We start from the raw sequence: 26157 nt of genomic DNA, 5'->3' as shown, positions 1-26157 counted from the left end.
CGTTTCAACGAAAAGGTGTGTAAGCAACAAAAACATATAGTAGATTAGGACAAGCCGCGTGAAGCCGGTGGTGGAGCGTGGTCGAGGTGGTAACCAACTAGTCCATAACTAATAAAGGTCCTCGGTCCAAAATCAACGGTCACAGTTTCATTTTCCTGAAATTAGGCTTCTTCATTACATTAATAACAATACACAACACGGTTCAGTGTAAGAGAAAGCTCTACATGTTCATTGGTTAATTTCTTCCCCTGCAAGCAATCAGAGAGATTGCCTAAAGAGTTGTAGCCTTGCACAACTCATGTCGGATCACCTTGGTTAACATAATTGTTGCTACTCTTCCCAAGTTATAAGTGTAGAAACCAATGAAATGAATCGTTCAATAGCTCTGTTGGTTCAGCAATTGAAAATAAAATGTTAATGAAACACTTACACATCTATAATGTAGTTTTCTTACAACCTCAGATACATAAAAATAGTCATTAATAATGTAGTTGCGATGACATGATCGGTTATCACCGCAAGAAAAATGCCGACAGCCACAGCCAATATACACAGGAAGAAATCCCACAACCATGACTTTAAACACCTCAAGAAGATTGATATGTGACTACAAGTCACATGTTTGACCTTACGACGTGTTGCTGTTTCCTGGAAGCAGGGACAAGCACATACTGGCACCTAAAGAAAAAGGAGATTAAACTCTTAATTGCATATACTATATAGAGAGAATAGATTGCAGAAATTTTGTTTACCTCTTTACTGCGTCTTCCAGCTGGAAACCTAGTGAATGAACTATAGTCCTTCCCATTGGGGCAAGGGCTAAGATCTGAATGCGCGGCCTGAAGGGAATAAGTTTTTAAAGACTTGCAGCCATGTGCATTTAAACACTTGAGACTTAGTGGAAGCCCTGACAGTGATACAAGGTTGTTGCAGTAATTGAGACTGAGAGTTACCAATGAGGTTAGCTCGCCCACCATCTTTGACGATATTGTCTTGAAATCGTGTCTGCTGAGATCTAAACATGTCAGCTTGGTGAAATGCTTAAGCTCATTTGGTAATGACTCGATTTTCTTGCAGTTGTCAAGCCAAAGCTCAAGCAGACTGTATGTTGTTCCTTGATGTTTCTTCACCAGAGTTCGGAGGTTGGTACAGTCAGAAAGTGTTAGACTCTCAACCTGAGATAGTTCTGGCAGTCCTTCAAGGCTGCGGCAGTTGGAAAGCGTCAAATGTTTCAACTTGGTGAGATGACTCATCGTCGTAGGTAACTTCTCAAAGAGATTCCCACTGAGGTCCAACTTCTCCAGGACGTGCATCTGGTCAATGTCATCTGGGATCTTCTTGATGTTTAGGTTGATGAGATTTAACTCCTGTAACCAAGGAAACCCTGAGAAGCTATTACATTTGGACTCACTACCCTTCTCAACCCACTTACACCGCATGATGTCCAGTGATTTAAAACCGTAGGGAGGTGACTTGAGGTCCACGTCATGACAGACGTGGTTCTCAGAAACAAAAGATAGATGATCTGCAGATCCTTCAAGAAGCTTCAAGTAGATTTGTAAGTTGCCTCTGATTGATGGGTCTGTAAGAGAGCACCCCAGTTTATTTCCCACAAACGGCTCTGTGCCAAAGAAAAACATGAAGACTGATCTAAGGCACGTGCTTGTGTCTTCAAAGCCATTATCTTTAGAATCCGATATACTGATGTTCAGCTTTTCCAGCCTATCACAGTTGGACAAATCAACTTTCTGGAGTCTAGATAGTTTGCATATGGAGTGTGGAATCCGTTCCAAGGAGCTGCAACCTTTCAGTATCAACTCCTCTAGAGACTTTGCTTCCTTGAGATTTGGAAGTTTTGTTAGATCCTTAGATCCGGTCAAATCTAGTTTCATCAGTTTCACAAGTTTCTGAAAAGTATGAGATACAAACAGAGAAATGTTGTTATTACAAGAAAGCAAAAAAAAAATATATGAAGGGACTTGAAAAGTAAAGCATATATACATACCGGTGTTCCACGCCAAAGGGTCTTGAGCTTGCTGTAACACAGCTTTAGTTCAACAAGACAATCTGGACTGATACTGGTAGGCAAGGTTGTAAAAGGATATGCATCCCAATGTAGAAACCTAAGCTTATGTACACTGAAATTGTTCTCTAGAGTCATATATTCCTTCCATGGTTGTAAAACTCCTGATTGGTTAGAGATATATATCTTAAGAAACCTCAGATTATACATCGGCTTGAAATCATCCCAGTTGATGTGAACTCCAGCGCGCAATTCACAAACATCTAGCACCACTCCTTCAATTAAGTGCTTACTCTGACATAAAATAGATAGTGACGTTTATTTTAAGAAGATGATGCAGATAAATATTTGATATATTTTTAAATATTTACTCCCTCCGTTCCTTAAAGTTACATATTCTAGATTTTTCACACGTTTTAATAAAACACATTAAATTTGCATATATTTTTGTGTTTATCTTTTTTCTATAATTTTAAGCCAATAAAAATTCAATTAGTGCAATTAAGTTTTTTGAAGTTTGCAATTTGTTAATAAAACATACATTGAAAATATAAAAAATGGATCTTTTTGAAACAAAACTTTTCTCTAGAATATGTAACTTTAATGAACAGAAAAAATATTATTTATTTTATTAGTTAATTAGATAACTGTCTTTATTATTTTACAGTCGATTAGGATTGAATTTGTATTCAGTTTATATTTGAGTAATAAAAGTTAAAGAATTTTCTCTTTGTTTTTTGTTTTCGATAGATCTATAAAGATCTCAACGAATTTAAAAAACATTGATCTTAGTTATATCGTGTTATCTTTGCTTCAGCTAAGGAATGGTGGCAGAGCCTAGCCAACCAAAAGGAAACCAAAAAAATAAGTACATTGCGTGTAACTTACTGTATTGGTATCAAGTACTCGAAGGATGTCGTCATGGTGCCACAAGATACGTTGCTGAGAAGGGTTGTTGTTTGACTCTTGACGCACAATATGTTTCCCCATTTGCTCCAGCAAACGGTGCATAGTTATACGCCTATCAGAAGACACCTTGATGAGAGACTTTTCCTTTAAAACTCTCATTCCGGCTTTACCTTGACCAATAAGTTTCCTGACTCGCCGGACAGGTTCTCCATTGAAAAGGCATGCCACATGAAGAAAAGCCGCCTTACCGAGTTCATCTAAACCATCGTAGCTACTTTTCAAGTCCACCATGGTTTTCTCGAGAGGAGCTTCCCGAAACGATTTCAAAGCATCTCGCCACTCCACTAGGGACTTGCCGCGGAGATAAGTGCCGAAATCCTCAAGGGCAGAAGGAAGACCTTGAGCAAGCTGAGAGATACTTATAGAAAGATCATTGTAGGCAATAGGAGGTTCTGCTCCTTGAAAAGCAAACCGCTGAAAGATCTGGAGTGCCTTATCATCCTTCAGATACTCAACTTTGTACACGGCACAGGAGGAGGAGTTGAGCAAGCTCTTGTCTCGTGTTGTTATGATGATTCGTGTCCCTGGTCCAAACCAACTAGCCTCTTTTGCCAAGGCATCCAGCTGTTTCACATCGTCCACATCATCAATAACAATGAGGGATTTTAGGTTTACGAGCCTTGACTTGATACAAGGAGCTCCCTGGCCAAGGTTCAGTGCCTTGAGATCTTTTTTCCGAAGAATATCTGAAAGAAGCCATTTCTGTAGATCTAAGGGACTCTTTGCTTTCAGAGAAGAAACCTTTTCCATGAAACAATGATGAATCTTGAAATGGTGTTTATGTTTTTGATAAAGATTCTTGGCTATGGCAGTTTTGCCAATGCCTGCCATTCCCCAGATTCCTACCATGCGAACCTCATTGGTCCTAAAGGACATGTCCAAGAGATGTTCGATTTGGTCCATGTCAGCTTCCATACCAACCATATCCCCGAGGTCCATTGGCAACATAGACAACAACTTGTCTGAAAGAAGTTCAACAACTCCCTCAACCAACGTGGCATCGTCCTTGCTAACAAAATTAGTAAAAAAAACAATTAAGTACGTGAATTTCATTACTTTGTGATGTTCAAAAGATACAATTAACTTGTATGACATTTTGCTAAGAAGCAAATAGGTACTAAAGAGCCCCCAAGAAAAGATAAAAAAAAAGACCCCAGGACAAGGACAGATCATATGTGTTGCAGGAAAACTGCTTTTAAATCCTCATTCACTGTTTTTCTGTTTCTAAAAGTAAAAGGTAGGACATCTGCATATTTGATTTTTTTTTTTGTCTTTTTGTGCAAAAGGCAGTTCTCCTGCCTCATTTTCTAAACACCCACTTTCTAAAGAGGTTCATCCATTGTCTCTCTCTTCTAACCAATAAAAGATTTTTCTACAAATTAAATTTTAAAAAACTATTATACTTTTCTCTCTTATTTCTCATTATTAGGTAATTTCACTTATCAAATACAAATACAGTAGATTTAATTCTTTTTTTTTCTTGTCAACATATAGTAGATTTTTCTACAAATTAATGTTTTTATTGTTTTATCTAAAATATATGAATGTAAAAAATGACTAATATTTATGAGGCTTCAAATTTAGAACCACATAGTTTAATAACAACGAAGCTTTCGTAGAAACCACATACATTACATGGAATATATGTATTAGATATTTTTAAATATATAATCATCAACCGGATTTTTTATGTTTTTTAAATTATATATATATATATATATATATATACAATAAGTATAAATCTAGCTATATAATAAACAAGAAAATATTATGTAAATTGAAATTGATAAAAACAAAATAATTAACGGTTCAAATTACCATATTTATGTATTCTTACAATTGAAGTCTTAAATTTTATGAATATAACAAAATAAGAATAGTATATGAGAACCAAAAAGGAATTTTTTACATTCTTTCTTAAGAAAATAAAATTAAAGAGAAAATTAGTTAAATAGTGATAGTTAAACATCAACTATTAAATATTAAATTTAATAATAATTGAAAGCACATTAATTCTATGTTGATTTTTTAAAACAAGGTTTTGAAATTGAACATGTTCGCTGGTTTTATCGGTTTTTAGCCGGTTTTACTTGTTTCTTCTGAAATCCACGTTTTAAACCGAACCAGACTCGGCTTTTTCACTGAGTCACGGTTGGACCAGTTCGATCAGCCGATCCGGTTTTCAAAACACTAGTTTAATATTGCAGATATGTTATGGGAAAATCTAAATATTTTTCAATAAATACATTTATCTTTGTTATGTATTATTTATATTATATGTTGATATTTTGGTGTAATTTTTATTGTTTAAATATATGATCTACATTTTTAACTGCTTTTGCCATTCATAACTTCAAAAGTAATCTGTCTTGCTTGATCTGCATCTCTCCTGCATGATCCGCTTGATCTGCACTTGTCCTGCTTGATCTGCATGATCCACTTGATCTGTCCTGCTTAAACTGCTTTTACCATTCGGAACCTCAGTAATACAAGATTAGCTCCACACATGTCAAGATCTGACGTTGCAGTCAGTGAAGTTTAGAGATAATTTGATTTTTTAAAGATAAATCGTGGCTTTTCAGATTCCAGAGGTAACTCCCAATTAGATGCATGCATCTATGCATGGGCACTATAGCTAAATCTGATTTTTTTGAATAAAAAAAATCATCCAAACCCGTAGTAGAACGGATTAACCGGAGTGGGTTTAACCCATTCCCCAGCACAGTAAAAAATTAAACTTACCATTTTCTTGACTCGGTGGCTTGTGTGTTTGCGATTCCCCTAAGCGCATCTTTCCAGAATGGAATCTTGGGATCTTTGTGATGTTGTACTAAACCAAAACCACTTCGATGATTTCTAACGTCAGAGATATCCACTTCATAGAAAACAGGAATCACAGCAATCTTTTTCTCCCGTTGAAGCTTCATTATCATTCGAAGCTCTTCCAAGCACCATCTCGAAGTAGCGTAGTTCTTCGAGATAACCACAATGGCGAACCTCGACGTGTTGATGGCTTCACGGAGTCTTTCAGGGAAACGGTCTCCTGTTTCGAGCGTTTCGTCGTCTTTGAATGTACGTATTCCTTGTCTCACAAGTTCTTTGTGCAAATGGCTAATGATGTTTTTACGTGTGTCTCCACCTCGGAAACTGAGGAAGACATCGTATTTGACTTGACGACGTGAAGGACCGCACCACGACGACATTTGATCACTCTCGCTCTTTTGGAACGAAAAAGTTTAGGGAAAACACCACCTTAAAACTCTTCAAAGTCAACGTATTCTCAACGGACTTAAATCATTTTTATATTGTGAGTTTGGACCTCTCAAATTAGAAATGAGATTTCTTACAAAAAATATCTATTAAAAAAATACCCAATTATTAGTTTCTAACCAGCGTTTAGCAAAGATAAGTTTAAAAATAATCTATAACAATTTTCTTTTAATAATTAGTTTTTTCATAGTTAGATATAAATTTAAGTCGTGACAGATAAAATAAAATATGAAATGTTGAATTATTAAGGGAATATCTCCATGTGCGTGTGTTTTAAGTTTACCACTAATCTATGACATCAAGTAAACTGTGTAACGTGCAATGCTCGCAAACTTGGCATTTAAATGCTTATGTATTGAGTATTGACCCAAACAAAAACGAAGGAAAGGAGAAGTCAATGATTCCTTCGTAAAAGTTTGTGTTCCTCTCCTTCATAGATGAGAGTTCGTTTAGCCTCACATCCTCACACATGCTTATGATAGATAATCACATGTACATCTTGCACATGCTAAAAAGAAATATATGGAATGATCCGAGACCATAAGTAGAAATAATTTACTAAAAAGATGATTAACTGAAAAATTAAAGACGAGATGAAACTAAAAATTAGAAAACGTGAGCGGCAGGATTCGAACCTGCGCGGGCAAAGCCCACATGATTTCTAGTCATGCCCGATAACCACTCCGGCACGCCCACTTATGACCTTTTTAACCATCAGAAGTATATAGTTCATCGTTGTGATTAGAACACTAATCTTCAGGTTTGAATGACAACGCGGTCGTTATTGTAGGCATTAAGGAACACAAGAAGAAGTATGTGGGTGGTTATCACCAGCCGACGGTTTGTTCCTGTCCATGCAGCACCAGCACAGAAGCAGCTCAAGATCCTTACTTTGACTCAACACCTTGTTTGAGACAATACACCACACTATCCCACCAGTTAAACGATACAAGTACCCACCATCTCTCACTATAAGCCCCACTGTTTGTTTTATAAATCTGTTTATATAGCATCCTAGTTTAACAGTTTGATACTTCCTGTACAACAAGAAAAATACGATACTATAAATATTATACATACATAGAAGAAGATGAATTACAGAAAAGTATCAAGGCTGATATGACAAACATCAATTACATTTTCCTTGAGCCACATCTCCAATATCACACAACATATCCATCCACATTTTATAAAGAACCCAAAATAAAAGGAAAAAAAAAAACACATTTCGCTTCTGTTTCTTATACATAACTACACATCCAAGTCCACGTGTAAAAGGAATGGACTTTTCGCTATGCATCATCATCAACTTCTTATTTTTACGTAAACTTGTGACATTAAAAAATACTAAAAAAAATATAGTACTGTAAGAGCTCGAGTGTACACTGTTTCAAGCCCTGATCTTCAACTTTCTTTGAGCTTTCAGGTCAACCACAATGACCGAGATATTATCCCTGCTTCCCTTCTGAAGAGCGAGCTTCGAGAGATAATCAGCAGCGGCTTGGCACGCCTGGTCTTCCCCTACACCTCTCTCAGCTAAAGGCAAAGCTCCATTCTTTCTATGCCACCACAAGATCCGTCTCCTCGCAAACTCGCAAGCATCTTGGTTACTCATCACGTCCCAAAGCCCATCGCTGGCTAATATCAAACACTCGTCTTCTCTTGCCCGTGGCATAAACGTCACTTCGGGCTCTGGTATCACATATGGCTCCAGATATTGATCACCAATGGACCTGGACATGGCGAGAACGCCAGAAACACGAGCGCCTTGCCACTGAATAACTTTTCCTCCAGCTCTCTCTATCCTTGCATACTCGTCCTCTCTATCTGGCTGCAACAAAGATAGTAACAAGTAAGAAACATTCTCAAGCTCATTGTTAAAATCAAAACACTTCTGAAGAGGATTCTTTACTTTGTGATCAACTGATAAAGGCATAGACTCTTTGCCACGTAGCAAAACCGCTCTCGAGTCACCACAGTTCGACACTATTATATGCGACGAGCAAACCAAAGCAACCACAGCGGTTGAACCAACGGTCTCAGGGGAAACAGCTTCAAGAACCATCTCATAAGCACCAACGACAGGTCTGTTGATCTTCCCTTTAACCTCATCATCAACCTTCAAGAAACAGTCGAAAAACACTTTCTCCCACTGCACCTGAAGCCTCCCTTCCCAAGTGTCCCTCTCGCAGAGCTCCTCTTTAATCCATTCGATCTCTTCAGCCAAAGCAAAATGGATTCTATCATGACAATAGTCAGCAACCTGTAGGCCTCCGTGGCCATCGTATACACCGAAGAAGTGACTAGTGAGGTGTGTGAGGCTTGGACTCATCCCTTCTTGATATCCTCCCATAAGCATTTTAATCGGTATTTTGAGAAAACGTGGTAACGCTCTAACAGCATCTTCCATCTCTGATCTTTCGCCGCGGATTGAAACAGTGCCCCAAAGAGGTATGCAGTCTAGCTCGTAGACGCTCCTGCTTCCTCCTCTTGCTACGTTGTGATGATGATTCTCTTCAGGCAAGCTGATGACTACCTCCGAAGCTGTCACCACCTCCTCCATGTTCAGACTCGTGATAAGGACTTCTGCTGTGATGGTAGTAGCATCAGATAGTAATACATCTTCTTCTGATTCTGATTCTTGGACTGTTAGGGCGTAATCAGAAGACAAGGTTTTGGATTGAGATGAAGCCTTCTCTTCTGGTTCTTCTGAAACATCTTCTTCCATAGTATACTCAACCTCACCGTTCTGATCACACAGCATGTTAACTGCATCGGTAACGTTATCTAGCTCGGTGATATCTAACGTGGATGAGATTCCAGAGTCACACATCGTGTTGGCTAGACTCAAAGTTAGTGCAACTGCTGGTGAAATCTCTTCCATAAGTTCCTATGCTGCGTCCACACGTTAACTGGGCAAAACAATCTTCATTGTCTTCTTCTACAAGTCATGGTCTGATGACTTCAGCGATACTACAACATCCAATTAAGCTATCCACACTCCACAGCGAACACTAACTAAGCCAAAGAGTAGAGTAGCAAATCAAGAAGAAGAAGTACCTCTTGGTTTAACAGATCTGACGGATCTATGCAACGGATCTTCTGTATCTCGTGGGAATTTAATCAGAAGGACCAGACACTCAATATCTCAACCAAACCCTAATTAGAAACCCCCAAAGTTTCAACCTTTTTTCAGATCACAAGAGAGGACACAAAAGCTCAAAACTTTATACAAAGCAAAAACAGAGGATCAGGTGAAACAGAGAGGGCTTTTTTCAATCAGGTTGAACCACACAAACAAAAACCTAAAAAGTCGTAACCTTTATCTTTACCTTTCCAAAACGAAACATGAGTTCTCCTGGATCTGATGGGGTTTACCTAAACTAAAAAGATTAACAACATTAATTTAAATTGTTTTATGTGACAACGACTTTGATATTAACACGTTGCTCCAATCAATTATAAAATTAATTAAACTTTTCATCAGTTCAATAGAGAGATGCCGGGTGTCCTTTCCTCTTAAAGTCAAGTCTTCGCTAATATTTTCTCAAAAATATTTAATTTTACATATATAAAAGACTTTTAAGATTTACAAGATTTTGAGAGAGAATATTCCAAAAATACGATAAGTCTTCAACTAATTTCTTTTTTTCTTCTTCTCTGTTCATTTTAATCTGTTAAGCTGTTATGAAAATTTCTAGATTTAGTAAACTGCAAACCCCCATTAAAAGCTTCAAAAGAAAATTCAACAAACAAAACAGTTCCAAGTCTGTTTCGTCTCCTGTCTTCTTAATCTCTTTCTCATTTCATTATCTCTCTCTCAGAATGTACGTCATGTTTTCTTGACACACAAGTTTCAGATATTATTAAAAAAATAGGATGGCTGGAAGAAGAGTAAAAGGAAAAGACAGCAAAGCGATTACCGCCGTAGCCATTGACAAGGATAAAAACAGCCAACACGCCTTGAAGTGGGCCCTTGATCATATCGTGGGCGATTCACCAAACTGTATCCTCCTCCATGTTCAAACCAAATTGAGTAATGTCCTCCTCCTCATCATCATCATCATCATCATTATCATCATCCCCATCATCATGAATCTGATGAAAAGTTTTTTTTGTTAAAAAACAGGAATTGGTGAAGGAGAGAACACAGAAGCACCACATGACAACCAAGAAGAGGCTCATAAGTTCTTCCTTCCCTTTAGAGGATTCTGTGCTAAAAAAGGGGTCAGAGATTCAATCTCTCTTCTCTTTGCCATAACAACAATCACATTTTCATTTATATATATATATATAAGTCTGAGCTCATATTATATGTTTTTTTTTTTTTTAAATCAGATTAGAGCAACGGAGTTGCTTCTTCACGATATTGACATCGCAAATGCAATTGTTGACTATATCAACAAAAACTTCATTGCAAATATAGTCATTGGAGCCTCTGCACGAAACACCTTCCTCAAGTATCTAATCTCTTCTCTCATATAACATGACCTTTAATCTCATTCTATGAATTGCTTTTAAACACTATGTAATGGTGTCTTAATCAGGAAGTTTAAGAGCGTAGATGTGCCAACGACTCTACTTAAAACAACTCCAGATACATGTTCTGTCTACATCGTGTCTAAAGACAAACTCTTAACAAGCAGACAAGCGAGTAGGCCTCAGACGCCTCAACACAATCCCCAGCCTTCAAAACAACAATCATTACTCTCTATCTTGTCTGATCCTGGCCCTACAAGCTTCACTTCCACTGAATCTGGAAGGTAATTAACTTTAAATTTTTCTTCCTGTTCTGTCTGGTGAATGAATCATTGGCTTTTTGCTATACTTGTAGGTCATCTTCTGCATTACCACCTACACGTCATTACAAGCCTTGTCTTAATATGAGTTCTCCAGGAGAGTTAAGCAATGAATTGTCTTCCAACCGTCACAGTGTTGAATCGAATGCGAGTTTCTACAGCATCCTAGGACGATCCACCTATGGAGGAAGCTCCCACTCTTCCACATCCATGGTTAGTAGTATTCTCAACCACGTTACTGCCTCCAAAGTTGCCTGACGTTTTCTTAACATTTTCTTTCAAAATATGTAGTATGATATAACCGATGGAGACGAAGAAGGCCTATCTGGGGGTAACATCACTGAACAAGAGGTAAAAGAACGTTTCAGAAAAGTAGACTTGGTATTTTCAGAATGTAAAGTGCTGAGATGTTTGTGTTCTAATGTTCTTCAATATGCTCAGAATCAAAATCTTGAACTAGAGGTGAGAAGATTGAGACTCGAACTGCAACATTTTAATGCAACCATGGGGAGAGACACTGTAAGATACTTACTTCCATGTAGACAACCGACAACATTCTACAGATACAGTAAAAATCTATAGATTAATACTCGATAAATTAATATACACTATAAATTAATATATTCTTCATGTTCTTGGTTGAGCCGGTTCAAAATATGAAACAAATCGATAAAATAATAAGATAATAATTTTGTAGAATTAATAATTTTCTTATTTTGTATAAAAATATATTTTAAAATAGAAAAATCTAAAAAAAAACCTTTTGTAAATTAATAATTTTATAAATTAATAAAATGTCACATTCCCTACATTTTTACTGTATGTGACTATGACTAATATACCATACACGGTATGAAATGCTTGTAGGCCCCTCATCATCAAGTTGCCCCCGAATCCGAAAAGCTGGAGGGAACAAAGGTAGCAAGAGAGATGCTTAGGGAATTATCTGAGATGGATAAGCAGAAAACACAGAGTGCCATCCACGCAAACGAAGCGGCACATCGTCTTGCGGAAATCGAGAAGCAGAAGAGAAGACTTGTGGAGATGCAAGCCAAGTTCAACGAACAGAACATGTCCAACACCGTATCCTACAGACGGTACAGCATCAAAGACGTCGAAGACGCGACCGACGGCTTTTCAGACGCTCTAAAGATCGGGGAAGGAGGTTACGGACCCGTGTTCAAAGCCGTTCTCGAAAACACTTCCGTGGCCATCAAAATCTTGAAGTCAGACGTCTCGCAAGGCCTCAAGCAGTTCCAACAAGAGGTTGAGGTTCTGAGTTGCATGAGACACCCTAACATGGTGATCCTCCTCGGTGCTTGTCCCGAGTACGGATGCCTTGTGTACGAGTATATGGAGAACGGGACGTTGGAAGACCGTCTCTTCTGTAAAGACGATACTCCGCCGTTGTCTTGGAAGGCACGGTTCAGAATCGCTGCTGAGATTGCCACGGGACTTTTATTCCTTCACCAGGCTAAACCTGAGCCGCTGGTGCATCGAGATCTGAAGCCGGCAAACATTCTGCTAGACGGGCATATGATTAGCAAAATCAGTGACGTTGGTTTGGCTCGGTTGGTACCTCCTGCTGTTGCTGATAGCTTCACCCATTACCACATGACTGCTGCAGCCGGTTAGTATTTTCATTCTACCTTTAAACTAGGCCTGTTAGGTTCGGGTAGTTCTGATAATTTGGTTCGGGTAGTTCATTTTTCTGGTAGTTCTGTTTGACTAAAATCTTGCCAAATTGAACCGTAAAACGGTTTGGTTCGGTATCCAGGTAGTTCGTTTTTTAAAAGAATTTTACCAAAAAACTAACCAAAGTTTCGATTATATTTTGGTTAAAAATATGGGTAAAGTTAGTTAAATACATGTAATTTTGGTTAGTTCGGTAATTCGATTCAAAATTTTAGTTAATTCAGTTAGTTCGGTTCAAAATTTGGTTAGCATTTTTTTTTGGAAAATCAAACTAACCGCTTGCCAATCCGAAAACTGATTTTCTTATAAACTTGCCGAATCTAACTGAACTTATCACCAACTAACCGAAATTTTGGTTCGGTTCGGCGGGTTATGTTCGGTTAAAAATCCCAGCCCTACTTTAAACCAACCAAATCTAATCTTTGCATATCCTTAACAAATTGTTGAAACAGGTACGTTCTGTTACATTGACCCTGAGTACCAGCAAACGGGAATGCTTGGAGTGAAGTCAGACTTGTACTCATTTGGCGTGGTGCTTCTCCAAATCCTAACAGCGATGCCAGCAATGGGATTAAGCCATAGAGTAGAGCAAGGGATCGAGAAAAATAGACTCAAAGAAGTTCTGGATCCCAGAATATCAGACTGGCCTGAAGAAGAGACGCTGGTGCTAGCTCAACTGGCTTTGCAGTGCTGCGAGCTGAGGAAAAAGGACAGACCTGATCTTGCTACCGTTCTGTTGCCTGCACTGAGCAAGCTAAGAGAGTTTGCAACAGAGGATCATGAAGTACATAGCTCTGGTAGGACATCTTCTGTGTCACGTGCTCACAACTCTGTTCCTCGTTCCCCAATATCTTCTTCCTCTCAGGTTGGTTTCTTAGAACCTGAAGTAACTGATCTCCAATATTTGATTCATGAGTGTTTATTTCAATCATTTTATTCTGCAATGTAGACAGAGGATGCATACTGACACCAACAATTGGAACTTCGACTTTAGATCAAAGTGAAGCGACGTTGGCTATCTCTGATTGTGCTCCACCAAAAAGTTCATTGTTGATCTCTCATAGTGTCGAAGTTCCTATCTATTGTATATGAAACACTTTATTCTTTGGTCTCATGAAAAAAAAAAACACTTTCATTACAGAAGAGCTGCCTAGTCCTTGCAAAAATCAAGTCACCTTTGTGCAAGAACATTTCCTCTTGTAGCACATAAAAATCTTATTGAGCAACTGAATACTAAAAATTGAGCAGAAACTTCTTTAAATTGGAAATTATTTGAGAAGATAGTTGCAAAGGTGTAAACAGTTGCGCACAAAGAAAAAAAAAATTGATGGAGCTATACGGTAATGTTAGCTGACAAGGCAATATGTCAATTCGAGAAACCACTAGTGAGACAAAAGCAAAAAGTTCAAAAGCTTGAAGACAAAAGTCAAGCAAGGTAAAACGATGAATACAACTAGGATTCAGATAAGATAATGTGTGATATACTCTCACGTTTCAAGACCATAACGAAGTCCCAGCTACAAAAACCAAACCTTGTCATTGTATAATAATATATAAAAGAAGTTTTCGCAGGTTGTTATGAAAATTCAGAAAGCTACTAGGCTAGAAACAAAATCAAAAGCTATGATTTTTATTATCACTCATATGTAAGCATAACGCTTCAAAACCCTCTTCCCCGCCACAAACGCACCAGACGCCATCCCTCCGAGTACACCCGCCACAGCCGCAGCTCTCACCCCACGCGCCGCCCTAAACACAGCCCCAGTTCCAAAACCCGCCACCACCTTCGTCCACGCGTCATCCCTATCCGTATACGCCACGACGCCGCTCTCGATCCCGGCGTAGATCAAACCCACGACCCCGATCCTACACCCCAGCGAGCGTCCCGCGTGGCCGGACGAGTTCAGGATCCTGTTCACCTTCAGCTTCGCCGTGTCTCCGTACTCGAAGCTCCTGACGCCGGAGAAGAACCCGGAAGCGGCTCCGGCTAGGGATCCGGCGAGGTAGCCCGTGCCCGAGTAGAAGGTGAGGTTCTCTCCCCAAGATCGGCGCTTTTTGAGGGACTCTTCGGTGAAGAGGTACTCGGGGGAGGTGGGGAGCTTGTAGAGGTACTGAGAATTTATCGGAGCGTCGAAGTTTTGGTAAGGGTTGTAGAGACGCGAGCTTTCGTCGGAGGAGGTGTGATCGGTCGTCGCCATTGTTTTTAAGGGTTTATGATCTGTGAGAGCTGACAGGTTTATGAATTTTTGTAGGGTTTTTAACACTTTGTGTTTAATTCGAATTTGACCCCCTGATGTTTTATTTATAACATTTAAACCCAAAATCTTTTACATTTTTAGTTATTTCCTCTTTTGGACCTGTGGTTTTCAGATCTTTATACGATACGCATCTTAAATTGGAAAGCTTACCATAAGACCCCGTTTTGTAAAAGTCGCGATTTTGTTTGGATTTTTGGAAAATATTCTGGGAACAAAAAGGAAGGAGCGGCGGATGAGTCGCTGATTCGATGGGAAACCAGAAGCTTAAGTGGACGGAGGAGGAAGAGGAGGCGTTGCTCGCAGGTGTTAGGAAGCATGGTCCCGGAAAGTGGAAGAATATTCTCCGAGATCCTGAGTTTGCTGGTCAGCTCTCTAATCGCTCCAATATTGACTTAAAGGTCTTCACTTTTCTTCTTCTTCTCAATCACCTTTTTTTTTTTTTTTTGGCTGATATGTGTTCTTACATAGCAAAACCTAATTCATCGAGTTCTTGAGACATCGGTAATAGAAAATTTGTAAATGTTACTTCATGTTTGGTCTGAGAATTGAAATTTAGTGGCTTTGTTGTATCTGTTGAAAAGATTAAAACTTAGTTTTCTTAATTTGAGTTTATTGTCTGCTCTGCTTCGTCTGTAGCGTCTGAGATTCATAAAGTGTGTCCGATTATATATTTTGGTTGTCTATGCTGGCTGCCTGGTTATTAATCTTTCTGCTGTCCTGAGAGAAGATCTTGAACTTACCCCAGATTGAGCTGGTTGGCTCGCTATAATAGCAGTATTATGACGAAGGTTGACTCTTATGTCATAGAATTTGTTTTGATATCTGATAATCAGAGAGGAGAACAAATCGTCAGACCTTGTTGAGTCTGAACTTTGAGAGGGAGTTTTAAAAGTCAGATGTTTCATATTTTTGTAGGATAAATGGCGTAATTTAAGTGTTGCCCCTGATATTCAAGGGTCAAAGGATAAGGTGCGGACACCAAAGATCAAAGCTGCTGCCTTTCAGCTGGCGGCAGTTGCAGCTGCCAGTACTCCATCTCCTAGTTCCAACCATTCTCCAGTTCCGCCCCTTCCTCGTAGTGGATCTGATTTGAGCATTGATGACAGTTGCAACTTTATGGTTGATGCAAAGAATGCTCCCAGGTTTTGTTTTTCATTTATTTTCTCTCAGCCACCACTTAATCCTTTGTTGATTCTTAATTGCTGTAAATTAATATTTTGTTAAGGTATGATGGGATGATATTCGAAGCTCTTTCATCGTTGACGGATGCTAATGGATCTGATGTCACTGCAATTTACAACTTTATCGTGGTTAGACATATCTTTACCGTTCCCCTTATCCTGCATTTGTCACTGAATTTAGTTGATTCAAGTAGTTGAAATCTTTTGATTTGTAAAAGTAGCTAAAACCAATCCTTCATTCTCATCTTAAGAAAAGAATTATATAACTACTTAACTGTTCTTTGTTGTTATAGTTTGATCCTAGTTATTGCATTCCACTATGATTATCTTAGAAAAGATTATCATAGCTCCGTTAGGTTAGTCGTTGTTATTGTCTTAGCAGCTATCCTGTACTGATGTAACGATCAAGCTCATGATAATGGTCTGTTATGTGTATAGCAAAAAGGACATGAAGTGCCACCGAACTTTAAAAGGATCCTCGGTTCAAGATTGAGGAGGCTTGCTTCTCAGGGCAAACTTGAAAAGGTTAGCCAGTTAAAATCAGGAGTAAGTCTTGAAAGCCTTGCTTTGAACAAGAGCTTTTTTTTTTCCATCTGTGTTGATTTCTGTTTGCCTTTTCTGTGTGTTTGGTTCTTCAACAATGCGACAATACACACGACAGACGCAGAACTTCTACAAGATGAATAATCATAGCTTCATGGCGATGAGAACGCCACTTGTAGCGAGACCAAAAGAGGTGAATGTGAAACCTCGGCAGGCGAACAGTCAAGGACTCACGGTTTCGCAGGAGAAGGTTGATCACGCTGCAGGAACCGCAGCGTTTAAGTTCGTGGAGGTAGACGAAAAATTAGAGCTACTCAATGCAGCTGTAGAAGACAGAGATAGGATGATAGAACTGGCAGAACAAGCTGAGTTGATTCTACTGTTAGCAGAAGAGTTGCACAAAGAATGTAATGAACTAACACCTATTCTCAGTGTTCTTTCATCTCTATAAATCTCAAGGACGTTTTGGTGTCTGATATTTTCAAGATTTGTTTTCTTGCAGGTTCTGAGGGAAAGATTGTGGCTTTGAATTGAGGTTTGACGGAACAAAAGAAGAAGCATAGAGTTTGAGGCTTTGGAGTTCATCACTATGTTGTGGTATATATACTAGTAGCAATAGGCTATTAAGTTGCATTCTCTTGTTTCTTTTTGCTATACCAAATTGTTACAAAAATAACATTTAATTTTCTTTCCTGTTGTGTAAGATTTTAACTCAAGTAGCTTATATTTTTTTATTCACAGAACATTCTCTGAATCAGTGAGAGAAACAGCAGTGAAAAATATATTTGAAACTCTACTTCAGGTACAAGCAGCATACAACAGTACAATTGGTCACAAAGTAGATAGATTTTAGTCCAAAAATGACAAGCTAACGTTACAAAAAAGGGAGCAAATAACAGCATAGAAAACTATAAAGATCACCCAGTAAGAAAAGAATAAAATAGTGGTATCTACAGTACTGATCGTCTGATTGGTAACCATGTAGTAATCATGTAGTAATCATGTAGTAATCAGGTAAAGGTGCAAATTATTAAGAAAGTGAAAGAGAAAATGACTAGAATGTATAACAAAAGTTTTTATTACTAGTGTTAAACATCTTTTTAAAATGACTAGAATATTTGGACACCCATAGTAAATGACTCTAAGGGTCTTTGGTTAGTTTTTTTAAATTGAAATTACTTTTAAATATATAATCCACATCAGTAATTAAATTACACATCACCACCACAATAGAAACCAAACTGTCTCTTCTCCAACATAATAAATCGAAGTTTAAAAAAAAAAACTAACTAAGAACATCGTTTTGCCGTCTCGAAGAAGAACAGTCGAAGAAGGAACCGCGAGGATACTCCCACTCTCCGTCATCGACATTGTCTGTGTTAACTTCCTCTTCGTCGAAATAGCTCTCTGTCGTTGTACTCTGTTTTCTCTGTTATCATCGTGCCCGAAATCAGAATTCTGAACTCGTTTGTACGAAATCGTCTTCGCCGCCGTCTCCGAGTTCGTCTTTTCCGGTAGGATATCGCGACGTTATATATTGTGTTTTGTTAAGTTTGTGGGTCAGTTATCTATTATATTTCATCTGATTTATATTTTGTTGCGACTGAGATAGGGTTGTGTTGCGGCTGTGATTTTGTTTTGTTGGGGGGTTTCGGTGCGGCTAGTTAGGGTTTTGCTGCGGCTGAGTTATGGTTATGTTATGGCTGAGTTATATTTGTGTCGTGAATGACCTAATGTTATGTTATGACTGTGTTACTCTTATGATGCGGCTGAGTTACTGTTTTGTTGTGGCTGATTTTATTGTTGGGTTATATGATCAGATGGATGCTGCTGAAGTTAAATCAGGGGATTACCCACCAAGAATTTACCCTGAAGGGTCTTCTAACCTAGATGGTAAAGTTATTAATCACAATTTCCATCCAGGGCATTTCCCCCACGTTAGAGAAACAATAAGACTTGATGTGTGGGAAGAACCTGTGAACTCTCCCATTGGAGTAGTTGCTAGGCTAGCTGAACGCGAAAGCATGTGGTCTGGTAGGACCGTGCACTATCTACTGTGTAGACAGCTGCGAGTTATAAAGAAGGAGATATGGTGTCTCGTGGCTGATGAGGCTATCAGGTTTAGCTTGCTCGAGTTTGGTGAGATCACTGGGCTAAACACAGGTCCATTGTCAACAAAAAAATTTGATCATGGTCAATACAACGAGTTTTGGGGGGAGTTGAAGGTGCCACTTAGGATGGGACCAAAGTTAGATGAACTGAAGGCAACATTAGCGTTCTGTCCGCTTTGGAGTTTTGAAAAGCGCAAGTGGTTGGGGCTGCTACTTCTTTAAGCCATGGGAGTCTATTGTTTGCATCACAATTCAAGGATACCCTTTCAAAGTGCAATAAGGGTATTCGATGATGAAGCCATGAGGTCGTATCCATGGGGTCGGACTGCATATGAAGTTCTAAGTGACTCTATTAAAACGTTGGCTCCGTATGGAGGTTCATACACAATAAGCGGCATGAAGGACGCGTTATTGATTTGGGCTTATGAATCCGTCACATGCTTCGGTGAGAGTTTTGGAGAGTGGTCAATAACGAAGACGTTCCGCTTTTGCGATGGGGTGGAAAGCGTACACGTGCAAGCTTTGATAAATTGTTGTCTGCCGAAATCGAAAAGCATGGCGAGGTAAGGTTTAACGCTGACTTAATTTATTTGATGGCTGAGTTCAGAGTTACTTAATGGCTGAGTTATGTGTTAAATTACGGCTGAATTATTTTAGTTGATGGCTGAGTTATGTGTTAAATCACGGCTGAATTATTTTAGTTGATGGCTGAGTTTTGTGGTAGTTTGGAGGCTGAGTTTTGTTATAACCTAGTGTTGCAGGTGCATGTGAGGAGAATGGTTTTGAAGGACTCAACTGAAGAGATGTTTCCTATTTGGCTGGGTGAAGATGACGACCCACAACTCGTTAGGTTGATAACAGACATACATTCAGGTAGATTTGTGAAAGGTTTGTGGGAAGTGCAAGGGAATGCAAAGGGGAAGGGGAATGAGAAGAAGAGAATGAAGGGTGGAGTTTCGTCAGAAGTTGAGCCACCCACTAAGAAGCAGAAGAAAGTTAAGACACATAATGAGTCTGAAGCTGATGCAGCGGGAAAGGGTTCTAGCGAGAAGGAAGGTAGCAAAGAGTTGGAGTTGGAGAACAAAGCGACTCTAACGACCATTGTGAGTACTATGGATATTATTTCCAGAAAACTTGATCAGGTTGACTCACGGTTGGAAGCTTACGAGTTAGACCGGAACAGACCATTGATGGACCAAAAGACCATTGATGACATGGTGAATGTTTTACTAGAGGAGCGTCTGAAAGATCTGGGGATTGGAAAAATTCCCAAAAACCATGATAACCCCTCTCCACCATTATCAGATAACTCTTTATTGATGGCATCACCGGTTGTTCGAACGCATCAGAAGTCTGTCAATAGTCCAGCGTTAGTAGCTGCGACTCCTGGTAAGGAGTTTGGACTGAAAAAGAATTTGGCCAAGGAGCTTGAAATGGAATCAGGGGTGAAAAGGACTTTGGATGAGGAGTTTGGTAGTGTCGATAAAGCTACTGATATGCGGCCTCTTGATTTCATAGTAGTTTCTCCTGAAAATGCTACTAAGGATGATAAGGCTACTAAGGATGATAAGGCTGCTAAAGATCCAGCCTATGGACGCGGCTGCAGGCGCAAGTGTATTGTTAAGGGTGAGGAAGCCGATGAGAAGAAAAAAGCAGCGCATGCATATGTTGCGTTTAAGAGGAAGAAGAAGGCTGAGGCTAAGAAAAAAGAGGCTGAAGCTAAGAAAAAAGAGGCTGAGTTAAAGAAGAAACAAGAGGCTGAGCTAAAGAAGCAAAAACAGGTTGGGTCAAAGTACAAAAAGGTGACTCCACCGCGTGACGGTGTAACAAGATGCAAGGTACAACCTGATGTAGAGGACAGTTCATTGGCTGATATAACTGACGAAGTTGTTGCAGAACAGAACGAATTCTCGCCGGAGTCTGATGTCGAGAATTCTAAAGTGGTTAGATCTGCCATAATTAAGGACTACCGGGAGAAAAATGTTCGGTTAACTCCAAAAGGGTTGTCAATGACGGAAGTTTCTTCATCATTAGTTTTTCCGAACGTAGGACATGATGGAACGACGTGCATGAGGAAGAATGTTACTCCTTCATCAATAATATATGCCCCCTCGAGCACCTGTTGATCCGGCGCTATTGGAGAAACTTATGCAACACATCAAGGCAATTCCACCCAAACCACCAGCAGCACCAGGTAAAAAAGAAGTACTAACAGCTGATCATGAGAGTGACTTCTACAGCATACTCATCCATGAGAGACCGTGGCCGGAGAATGAGTATAGATGGGTGTTTGATAATATAAGTCTTTATTACGGCTGAGTTATATATTATTTTATTTTATTACGGCTGTGTTATCTAATTTTTACGGCTGAGTTATATATTCTTTTATTATATCACGGCTGAGTTATATATTCTTTTATTATATAACGGCTGAGTTATATATTTGATTACGGCTGACTTGTTAATATTATTTATGTAGCATGTCGTGGCATATATGAACGTCCTCATGAAAAGGTCCATGCGAGAGCCCACTCCATTCTGGTCCAAGCGGATTGCCTTCGTTGACGTTTGGTGGCAAATATTTTTGATTCACGATTACGCTCAGTTCAAGATGAAACCCACAATGTTCATGTTCAAAGGCAATGGTTATGAAGATATGATAAATGGTACGATTCCCGATCATTGTCGAACAAACTTGAAGTGGTATGAAGATGTGGATCACTTGTACGGATGTCTTCAAACCGGCAAAAATCACTGGGTTGTGTATCACGTGGATCTGAAGAAGGAGAAGATTGATTGCTACGATCCAATCTTTGGAGAGGTTACACTCGAAAGTGAGCAGAGAATTCTGAATACATTTAAACCGCTGACGCACATGATTTCCGCTATGTTGAGTGTACATATTTCAGCCAATATTCGACCCATTAGCAGGAAGAAGTTCTCATTCAGAAGGAGGAGCAAAAGATACACTCCACAAAACACCCATGTTGGCGATTGTGGGGTGTATTCGTTGAAGTTTGTGGAGTGTCTAGCGCTTGGTGTAACATTTGATGGGATAAACGATCAAAATATTCAAGGTTTACGGATCAAGATGGCAGCAGATATCCTCGCTGAAGGAGGAAATGTTGTGACAGACCAAATGATGGCTAAATGAACATGTGTTGTTATGAAGTACTTGACTTATGTTGTTGTTGTTTTATGATGAACTTATGTTGTTATTTTGTACTTGACTTATGTTGTTATTAAGTATTTGACTCAGTCTTATCGTTTTTATAACCCTGCCGTGACGTATATACGTAACTCAGCCTTACCCCAAACATACCCTATAATCATAACATGTTTATATAACTCAGCCGTATCGATTAGTATTAGTCAGCCGTTACGATATTATAACTCAGCCATACCTCAAACATACCCTATAATAAAAAAAAATGTTTATACTTTAAAATGTTAAATTAAAACTCCAATTATATATCTAAAGTGAATATATAATCAACTGAATGTGTCTTCTTTATTGAATCTACGAGTTTAGAATCAATCATGATCTTGAGGTATATGTTTGTCTTACAATTACTCATAAACTTAACTGATACATATAAGGTGTAAGCATAATTCAGCCATGAAGACTAAGAAATCTGAACGTTTTGCAATGCACGTAAAGGAACCTATTTTTTTAATTGTTTAATGCGCAATAAATCAGCCATGATAAAACAGTAATGCAGCCGTAATTGAACAATAAATCAGCCAAAAGAAACAATAACTAATCCTTCATTACATTCATTTGAACTTAAAAAGAAAATAGCAAAGAACTTAAAAAGATAAGGTACCGATAGATTACATCTTCACCACTTCCTTGTGTCCCTAATAACGCTTATCGGTTCAAAACCACGTAAAAATGTGCCAATCTCTTTGATCCAGAAACAACGCTCACACATGTTGTCATCCTTAGTCATATCAAGGTGCCACAAGCAGAGACATTGTCGCCACTCATGTGTTGCACATTGGCATCTGTAGAACGACAGAACAAACTTTGAAATGAACATCGCCCTATTTTGGCGGAACTCGTCAGAATGCCACAAACCCCATCCCCATTTCACAGATCGCACTAGTTTCCCTATCCTCTGAACCCATTCTCTTGGAATACCATGAAAATACTGCCCATCACACAAAAAGATTGCTTGAGTAATTGCGTGTGTATACACAGCACGCTCATATCCTGCATCTGCTGCACGCTTCATGAGAGAAATACCTTCTTCTTGAAGGCCGAATGTGAAGTAGAACTGTACACCCTTTATATAAAGTGTGCTTGGATTTACCTCAGCGTAGCAAGATTTCAACAACTGCGAAGGCATATTGAGTCCCCAGGGAACCGATAACACATTGTAAAAATAGTATACACCACGCCGCTCTGCTAACGCTTTCATCGACTTGGACGATGCTTTGAGGCCATAGAGATCTTGGAAGGAGTTACGGGCCACACGTTCAACCACCAACGCCTGAATTTCTTCAGGCAATTCAAGAAGAGGGAAATATTCCATTTAGATAGAGAGATAAATTGTGTAAAAAATAGAGACTTGAACATATAATTGTTCGAGAAATGCCTTATTTATTCAGCCGTAATACAAATTCTTTCAATTAATCAGCTGTTTATTGACTTTGCGACGTTTCTTATTTTGGGCGGGAATTATAACAGTTGCGTTTGAAAACAGAAACCCAGCCGTAATGCAAATACATGAAAATCTCTAATCCAACCGTAATATATATAAATGAAAACAAAACCCCAGCCGTAATTCAAATACAAGAAAAATCCCTAATCCTGCCGTAATATATATAAGTGAAAACAAAAACCCAGCCGTAATTCAAAAACATGAAAATCTCTACAACACTTGCTTACATCAGACAAGTTTTCGCATTATGGCCACTCTGTCTACATCGAGAACATGTCTGTTCTTTCCTAGGACGTTTCTTTTGAAGTGCAACTTCTAAAGCAGATTTCATCCTATTTTTCTTAGGTCTTCCTGGTTGTTGACGAATATACGGGGGCAAGCACGGTTGGTTTGCCACGATTTCTGGAACAGGTTGCGCTGAGTCAGCCGGCATGATAGATTCAGCGTATGCGCTCACCAAATATTCACTGTTATAGTAAGGACTGCACTGGGATATACGACAAACATTGTTGTACTCCACAACTGCGATTGCGTGTACACATGGTAATTTCTCACGTTCGAAACGCCGACATGTGCACTTTTGCTCTACCAAATTAACAATATTCAAAGACTCGCTAGAAGATCCATATTTAACTTCAGTGTGATGATCATCAATCTTTTGGACCGTCAATTCTCTGGCGGCAGTTACACGACCCTATTAACAAAAAATAAATAAATACGAAACGACTGAGTTATTACATATTACGGCTGATTTAAGAATTATAAAGTCTGACTTATGAATTTTATGAAACGGCTGACTTAAGAATTTTATGAATTTTAAAGACAGACTTATTTTAACTGTTATGACTGACTTACATGTAGTAGTTTCTCGACACCATGCGTAAGCGTCGTTGGCTGCGATCTGGCATCCTCTCTCCATTCAGCAAACCATCTGGTCATCATAACCCGTATCGATTCTAATATTCGAACAATGTTTAGACCTCTAGCATGCGACAATGCTCTGTTCATTGATTCTGCTATGTTTGTAGTCATCAAATTGTACCTCTCGCCCGGTAAATGAACACGCGTCCACATGCGGACATCAGCTCTTTAGAGGTAGCCGTGGAGTGCAGGAAGAATTGCTTCAAGCTCCTCGAAAATCGCAGTAAAGTCAGACATCCTAAATCATCTCGCCGCTTTCTTCACCAGACGGAATGCTTCTTTTCCTTTGTACCGTCCCAATATGTTCTTATATAAATGGTAGGTGCATATTCCCCGAGCAGCCAGCGGATACACATTTCTAATTGCTTTCCCTATCGAGTTATGCATGTCCGAGATTATCGCAAGACCCTCGTCGTCAGGAATCAGAAGTTTTAGTTGCGTAAAAAACCAATGCCACGAATCATCATTTTCTGTGTCAACCACTACGAAGGCTTTTGGAAAAATCTGGAAGTTACCGTCCTGAGCTAGTGCTGTGAGTAGCGTCCCTTTGTATTTACCATTGAGAAACGTACTGTCGACTACAACAACTTTGCGCATGAAAGGAAACCCATTTACGCTCGCACCAAAGGCAAGAAACACATACATGAATCTTCCAAGCTCATCGATTTGAAGACGCGTAACTGTACTCGGATTTGCCCTTCTTATCATGTATAAGTAAGAAGGCAAGCTTTCAAACCCACACTCAGGTGTTCCCTCATTGATTTCCCTTGCAAATTTCAGCGACCGGTGTGATTTCCAATAATCCATATGTTCACATGAAAAAATGATTCTCATTACTCAGCCGCATCAAATAATTAAGATAGCCATAACGTACTGAATAACTCAACCCTATTTTACTATAACTCGGCCGCATCTAAATATATAGTAACCCAGCCGAATTGTATGATTATGTCAGCCTGAACATTTGACATTACTCAGCCGTGTCGTTAAAATAACTTAGCCACAACAAAGTAATTACCTTTATACCAATCTGCTTAGTGATAGCTATTCCGACGCTCGTAGGGCGAACATCCGGACCAACGTCGCCGAGAAAGTTCTTGTACAACATACCTAAAATATCTGGTGTTGCTTGTCGAGATCGATTAGAACGCTCTGTGCAGGAACATGTATGCTTCGAATCGTAAATACAAACATAAAACGCCTTGGATTCTCCTTGGGTAGAAGCACAAACTCTCCAGAGACATCCATCAACCCAACACTTAACAATGTATGATGTCGGGGTTGGTGTTTCTACATCAAAATCAAATTTATACCTCACTGTAAGAAGTTTCAATCGTCTCTCGAAATCATCTTTACTATCGTATCGTTGACCTACCGCAATGTCTATTGACGACATCTCCAAACTTAGAACCTCCAGATTCCCTTTAGATCCGCCCATTGAGAAGTTCTGATATCTCTTCTTGGGAGGTAGCGTTGGTGAATCTTCGTCATCTATAGGAGACTCACCGTATGAGGTGAAGTTATCATCTTCAGATGACGCAAATCGTCGAACATATCAAATCGACTTTCAAATTCATCATCTTCTTCGTTTTCTTCGCCTATTTCATCTTCTCCGACTACGTCATGTTTTTCTCCTTCGATATTACTAGAGCAGTCATTCTCATTGTCCTCTTGTTCCTTCTCCAAACTGCAACCATCGTAACTCCCACTGTAATTTTCG

General features: G+C 39.1%; 6 protein-coding genes and 1 non-coding gene across 8 annotated transcripts; 3 read left to right on the top strand and 4 right to left on the bottom strand.

Moving 5' to 3' along the window:
• Positions 1–614: 614 nt before the first annotated feature.
• On the bottom strand, positions 615–6195 carry LOC106355400 (putative disease resistance protein At4g11170). Its single transcript, XM_048766905.1, has 5 exons — positions 5735–6195; positions 2912–4001; positions 2006–2317; positions 753–1907; positions 615–671 (listed from the first exon to the last, which is right to left on the bottom strand). The coding sequence occupies exons 1-5, from the start codon at positions 6193–6195 to the stop codon at positions 615–617; spliced, it is 3075 nt and encodes a 1024-aa protein (XP_048622862.1).
• A 681-nt stretch (positions 6196–6876) lies between these two features.
• Positions 6877–6958, bottom strand: TRNAS-AGA. The gene has a single exon. It is a non-coding gene; the product is annotated as a tRNA-Ser (tRNA).
• A 356-nt stretch (positions 6959–7314) lies between these two features.
• On the bottom strand, positions 7315–9608 carry LOC106358579 (protein phosphatase 2C 7). The gene is made up of 3 exons (XM_013798401.3): positions 9323–9608; positions 8175–9203; positions 7315–8093 (listed from the first exon to the last, which is right to left on the bottom strand). Exons 2-3 carry the CDS (start codon positions 9144–9146, stop codon positions 7653–7655), a joined length of 1413 nt encoding a protein of 470 aa, XP_013653855.1. The 5' UTR covers positions 9147–9203; positions 9323–9608; the 3' UTR covers positions 7315–7652.
• Positions 9609–9859: 251 nt separating this feature from the next.
• On the top strand, positions 9860–13978 carry LOC106358578 (U-box domain-containing protein 35-like). The gene is made up of 10 exons (XM_013798399.3): positions 9860–10298; positions 10392–10489; positions 10601–10722; positions 10810–11025; positions 11097–11274; positions 11353–11412; positions 11503–11580; positions 11929–12691; positions 13209–13621; positions 13706–13978. The coding sequence occupies exons 1-10, from the start codon at positions 10142–10144 to the stop codon at positions 13721–13723; spliced, it is 2103 nt and encodes a 700-aa protein (XP_013653853.2). The 5' UTR covers positions 9860–10141; the 3' UTR covers positions 13724–13978.
• A 299-nt stretch (positions 13979–14277) lies between these two features.
• Positions 14278–14994, bottom strand: LOC106358577 (mitochondrial import inner membrane translocase subunit TIM23-1-like). The gene has a single exon (XM_013798398.3). The coding sequence runs from the start codon at positions 14952–14954 to the stop codon at positions 14397–14399; it is 558 nt and encodes a 185-aa protein (XP_013653852.2). The 5' UTR covers positions 14955–14994; the 3' UTR covers positions 14278–14396.
• A 143-nt stretch (positions 14995–15137) lies between these two features.
• Positions 15138–17476, top strand: LOC106358576 (telomere repeat-binding factor 4). Of its 2 annotated transcripts, none has more exons than XM_013798396.3 (6): positions 15138–15412; positions 15930–16156; positions 16240–16324; positions 16634–16741; positions 16857–17145; positions 17241–17476. In XM_013798396.3, exons 1-6 carry the CDS (start codon positions 15263–15265, stop codon positions 17270–17272), a joined length of 891 nt encoding a protein of 296 aa, XP_013653850.1. In that variant the 5' UTR covers positions 15138–15262; the 3' UTR covers positions 17273–17476. The 2 variants fall into 2 exon arrangements, with proteins under 2 accessions (XP_013653850.1, XP_013653851.1); XM_013798397.3 differs by having other exon boundaries at positions 15142–15412; positions 16634–16720.
• Positions 17477–19074: 1598 nt separating this feature from the next.
• On the top strand, positions 19075–22003 carry LOC106355399. Its single transcript, XM_048766904.1, has 4 exons — positions 19075–19356; positions 19611–20546; positions 20652–20792; positions 21329–22003. The coding sequence occupies exons 1-4, from the start codon at positions 19075–19077 to the stop codon at positions 22001–22003; spliced, it is 2034 nt and encodes a 677-aa protein (XP_048622861.1).
• The last annotated feature ends 4154 nt before the right edge of the window (positions 22004–26157 follow it).

Source organism: Brassica napus, chromosome C8 (assembly GCF_020379485.1).
Source record: "Brassica napus cultivar Da-Ae chromosome C8, Da-Ae, whole genome shotgun sequence".
Lineage (NCBI taxonomy): Eukaryota > Viridiplantae > Streptophyta > Magnoliopsida > Brassicales > Brassicaceae > Brassica > Brassica napus.
Note: the sequence above shows the minus strand (reverse complement) of the source record. Positions and strands in the feature narration are given on the sequence as shown.

What these genes read in the sequence shown, in the direction of transcription:
- LOC106355400 (XM_048766905.1), bottom strand. Translation starts at nt 6,195, where the DNA reads ATGTCGTCGTGGTGCGGTCCTTCACGTCGTCAAGTCAAATACGATGTC. An exon ending in CCCTTTGGCGTGGAACACCG is followed by an intron (nt 1,908 to 2,005) that starts GTATGTATATAT and finishes CATACTTTTCAG; the next exon opens with AAACTTGTGAAACTGATGAA. An exon ending in CTGGAAGACGCAGTAAAGAG is followed by an intron (nt 672 to 752) that starts GTAAACAAAATT and finishes TTTAGGTGCCAG; the next exon opens with TATGTGCTTGTCCCTGCTTC.
- LOC106358579 (XM_013798401.3), bottom strand. Translation starts at nt 9,146, where the DNA reads ATGGAAGAGATTTCACCAGCAGTTGCACTAACTTTGAGTCTAGCCAAC. An exon ending in CTTTATCAGTTGATCACAAA is followed by an intron (nt 8,094 to 8,174) that starts GTAAAGAATCCT and finishes TCTTTGTTGCAG; the next exon opens with CCAGATAGAGAGGACGAGTA.
- LOC106358578 (XM_013798399.3), top strand. Translation starts at nt 10,142, where the DNA reads ATGGCTGGAAGAAGAGTAAAAGGAAAAGACAGCAAAGCGATTACCGCC. An exon ending in GTAACATCACTGAACAAGAG is followed by an intron (nt 11,413 to 11,502) that starts GTAAAAGAACGT and finishes CAATATGCTCAG; the next exon opens with AATCAAAATCTTGAACTAGA. An exon ending in CCACATGACTGCTGCAGCCG is followed by an intron (nt 12,692 to 13,208) that starts GTTAGTATTTTC and finishes TTGTTGAAACAG; the next exon opens with GTACGTTCTGTTACATTGAC.
- LOC106358577 (XM_013798398.3), bottom strand. Translation starts at nt 14,954, where the DNA reads ATGGCGACGACCGATCACACCTCCTCCGACGAAAGCTCGCGTCTCTAC.
- LOC106358576 (XM_013798396.3), top strand. Translation starts at nt 15,263, where the DNA reads ATGGGAAACCAGAAGCTTAAGTGGACGGAGGAGGAAGAGGAGGCGTTG. An exon ending in GATGCAAAGAATGCTCCCAG is followed by an intron (nt 16,157 to 16,239) that starts GTTTTGTTTTTC and finishes TATTTTGTTAAG; the next exon opens with GTATGATGGGATGATATTCG. An exon ending in CAATTTACAACTTTATCGTG is followed by an intron (nt 16,325 to 16,633) that starts GTTAGACATATC and finishes TTATGTGTATAG; the next exon opens with CAAAAAGGACATGAAGTGCC.
- LOC106355399 (XM_048766904.1), top strand. Translation starts at nt 19,075, where the DNA reads ATGGGAGTCTATTGTTTGCATCACAATTCAAGGATACCCTTTCAAAGT. An exon ending in TTTGCGATGGGGTGGAAAGC is followed by an intron (nt 19,357 to 19,610) that starts GTACACGTGCAA and finishes CTAGTGTTGCAG; the next exon opens with GTGCATGTGAGGAGAATGGT. An exon ending in AGAGGAAGAAGAAGGCTGAG is followed by an intron (nt 20,547 to 20,651) that starts GCTAAGAAAAAA and finishes AAGTACAAAAAG; the next exon opens with GTGACTCCACCGCGTGACGG.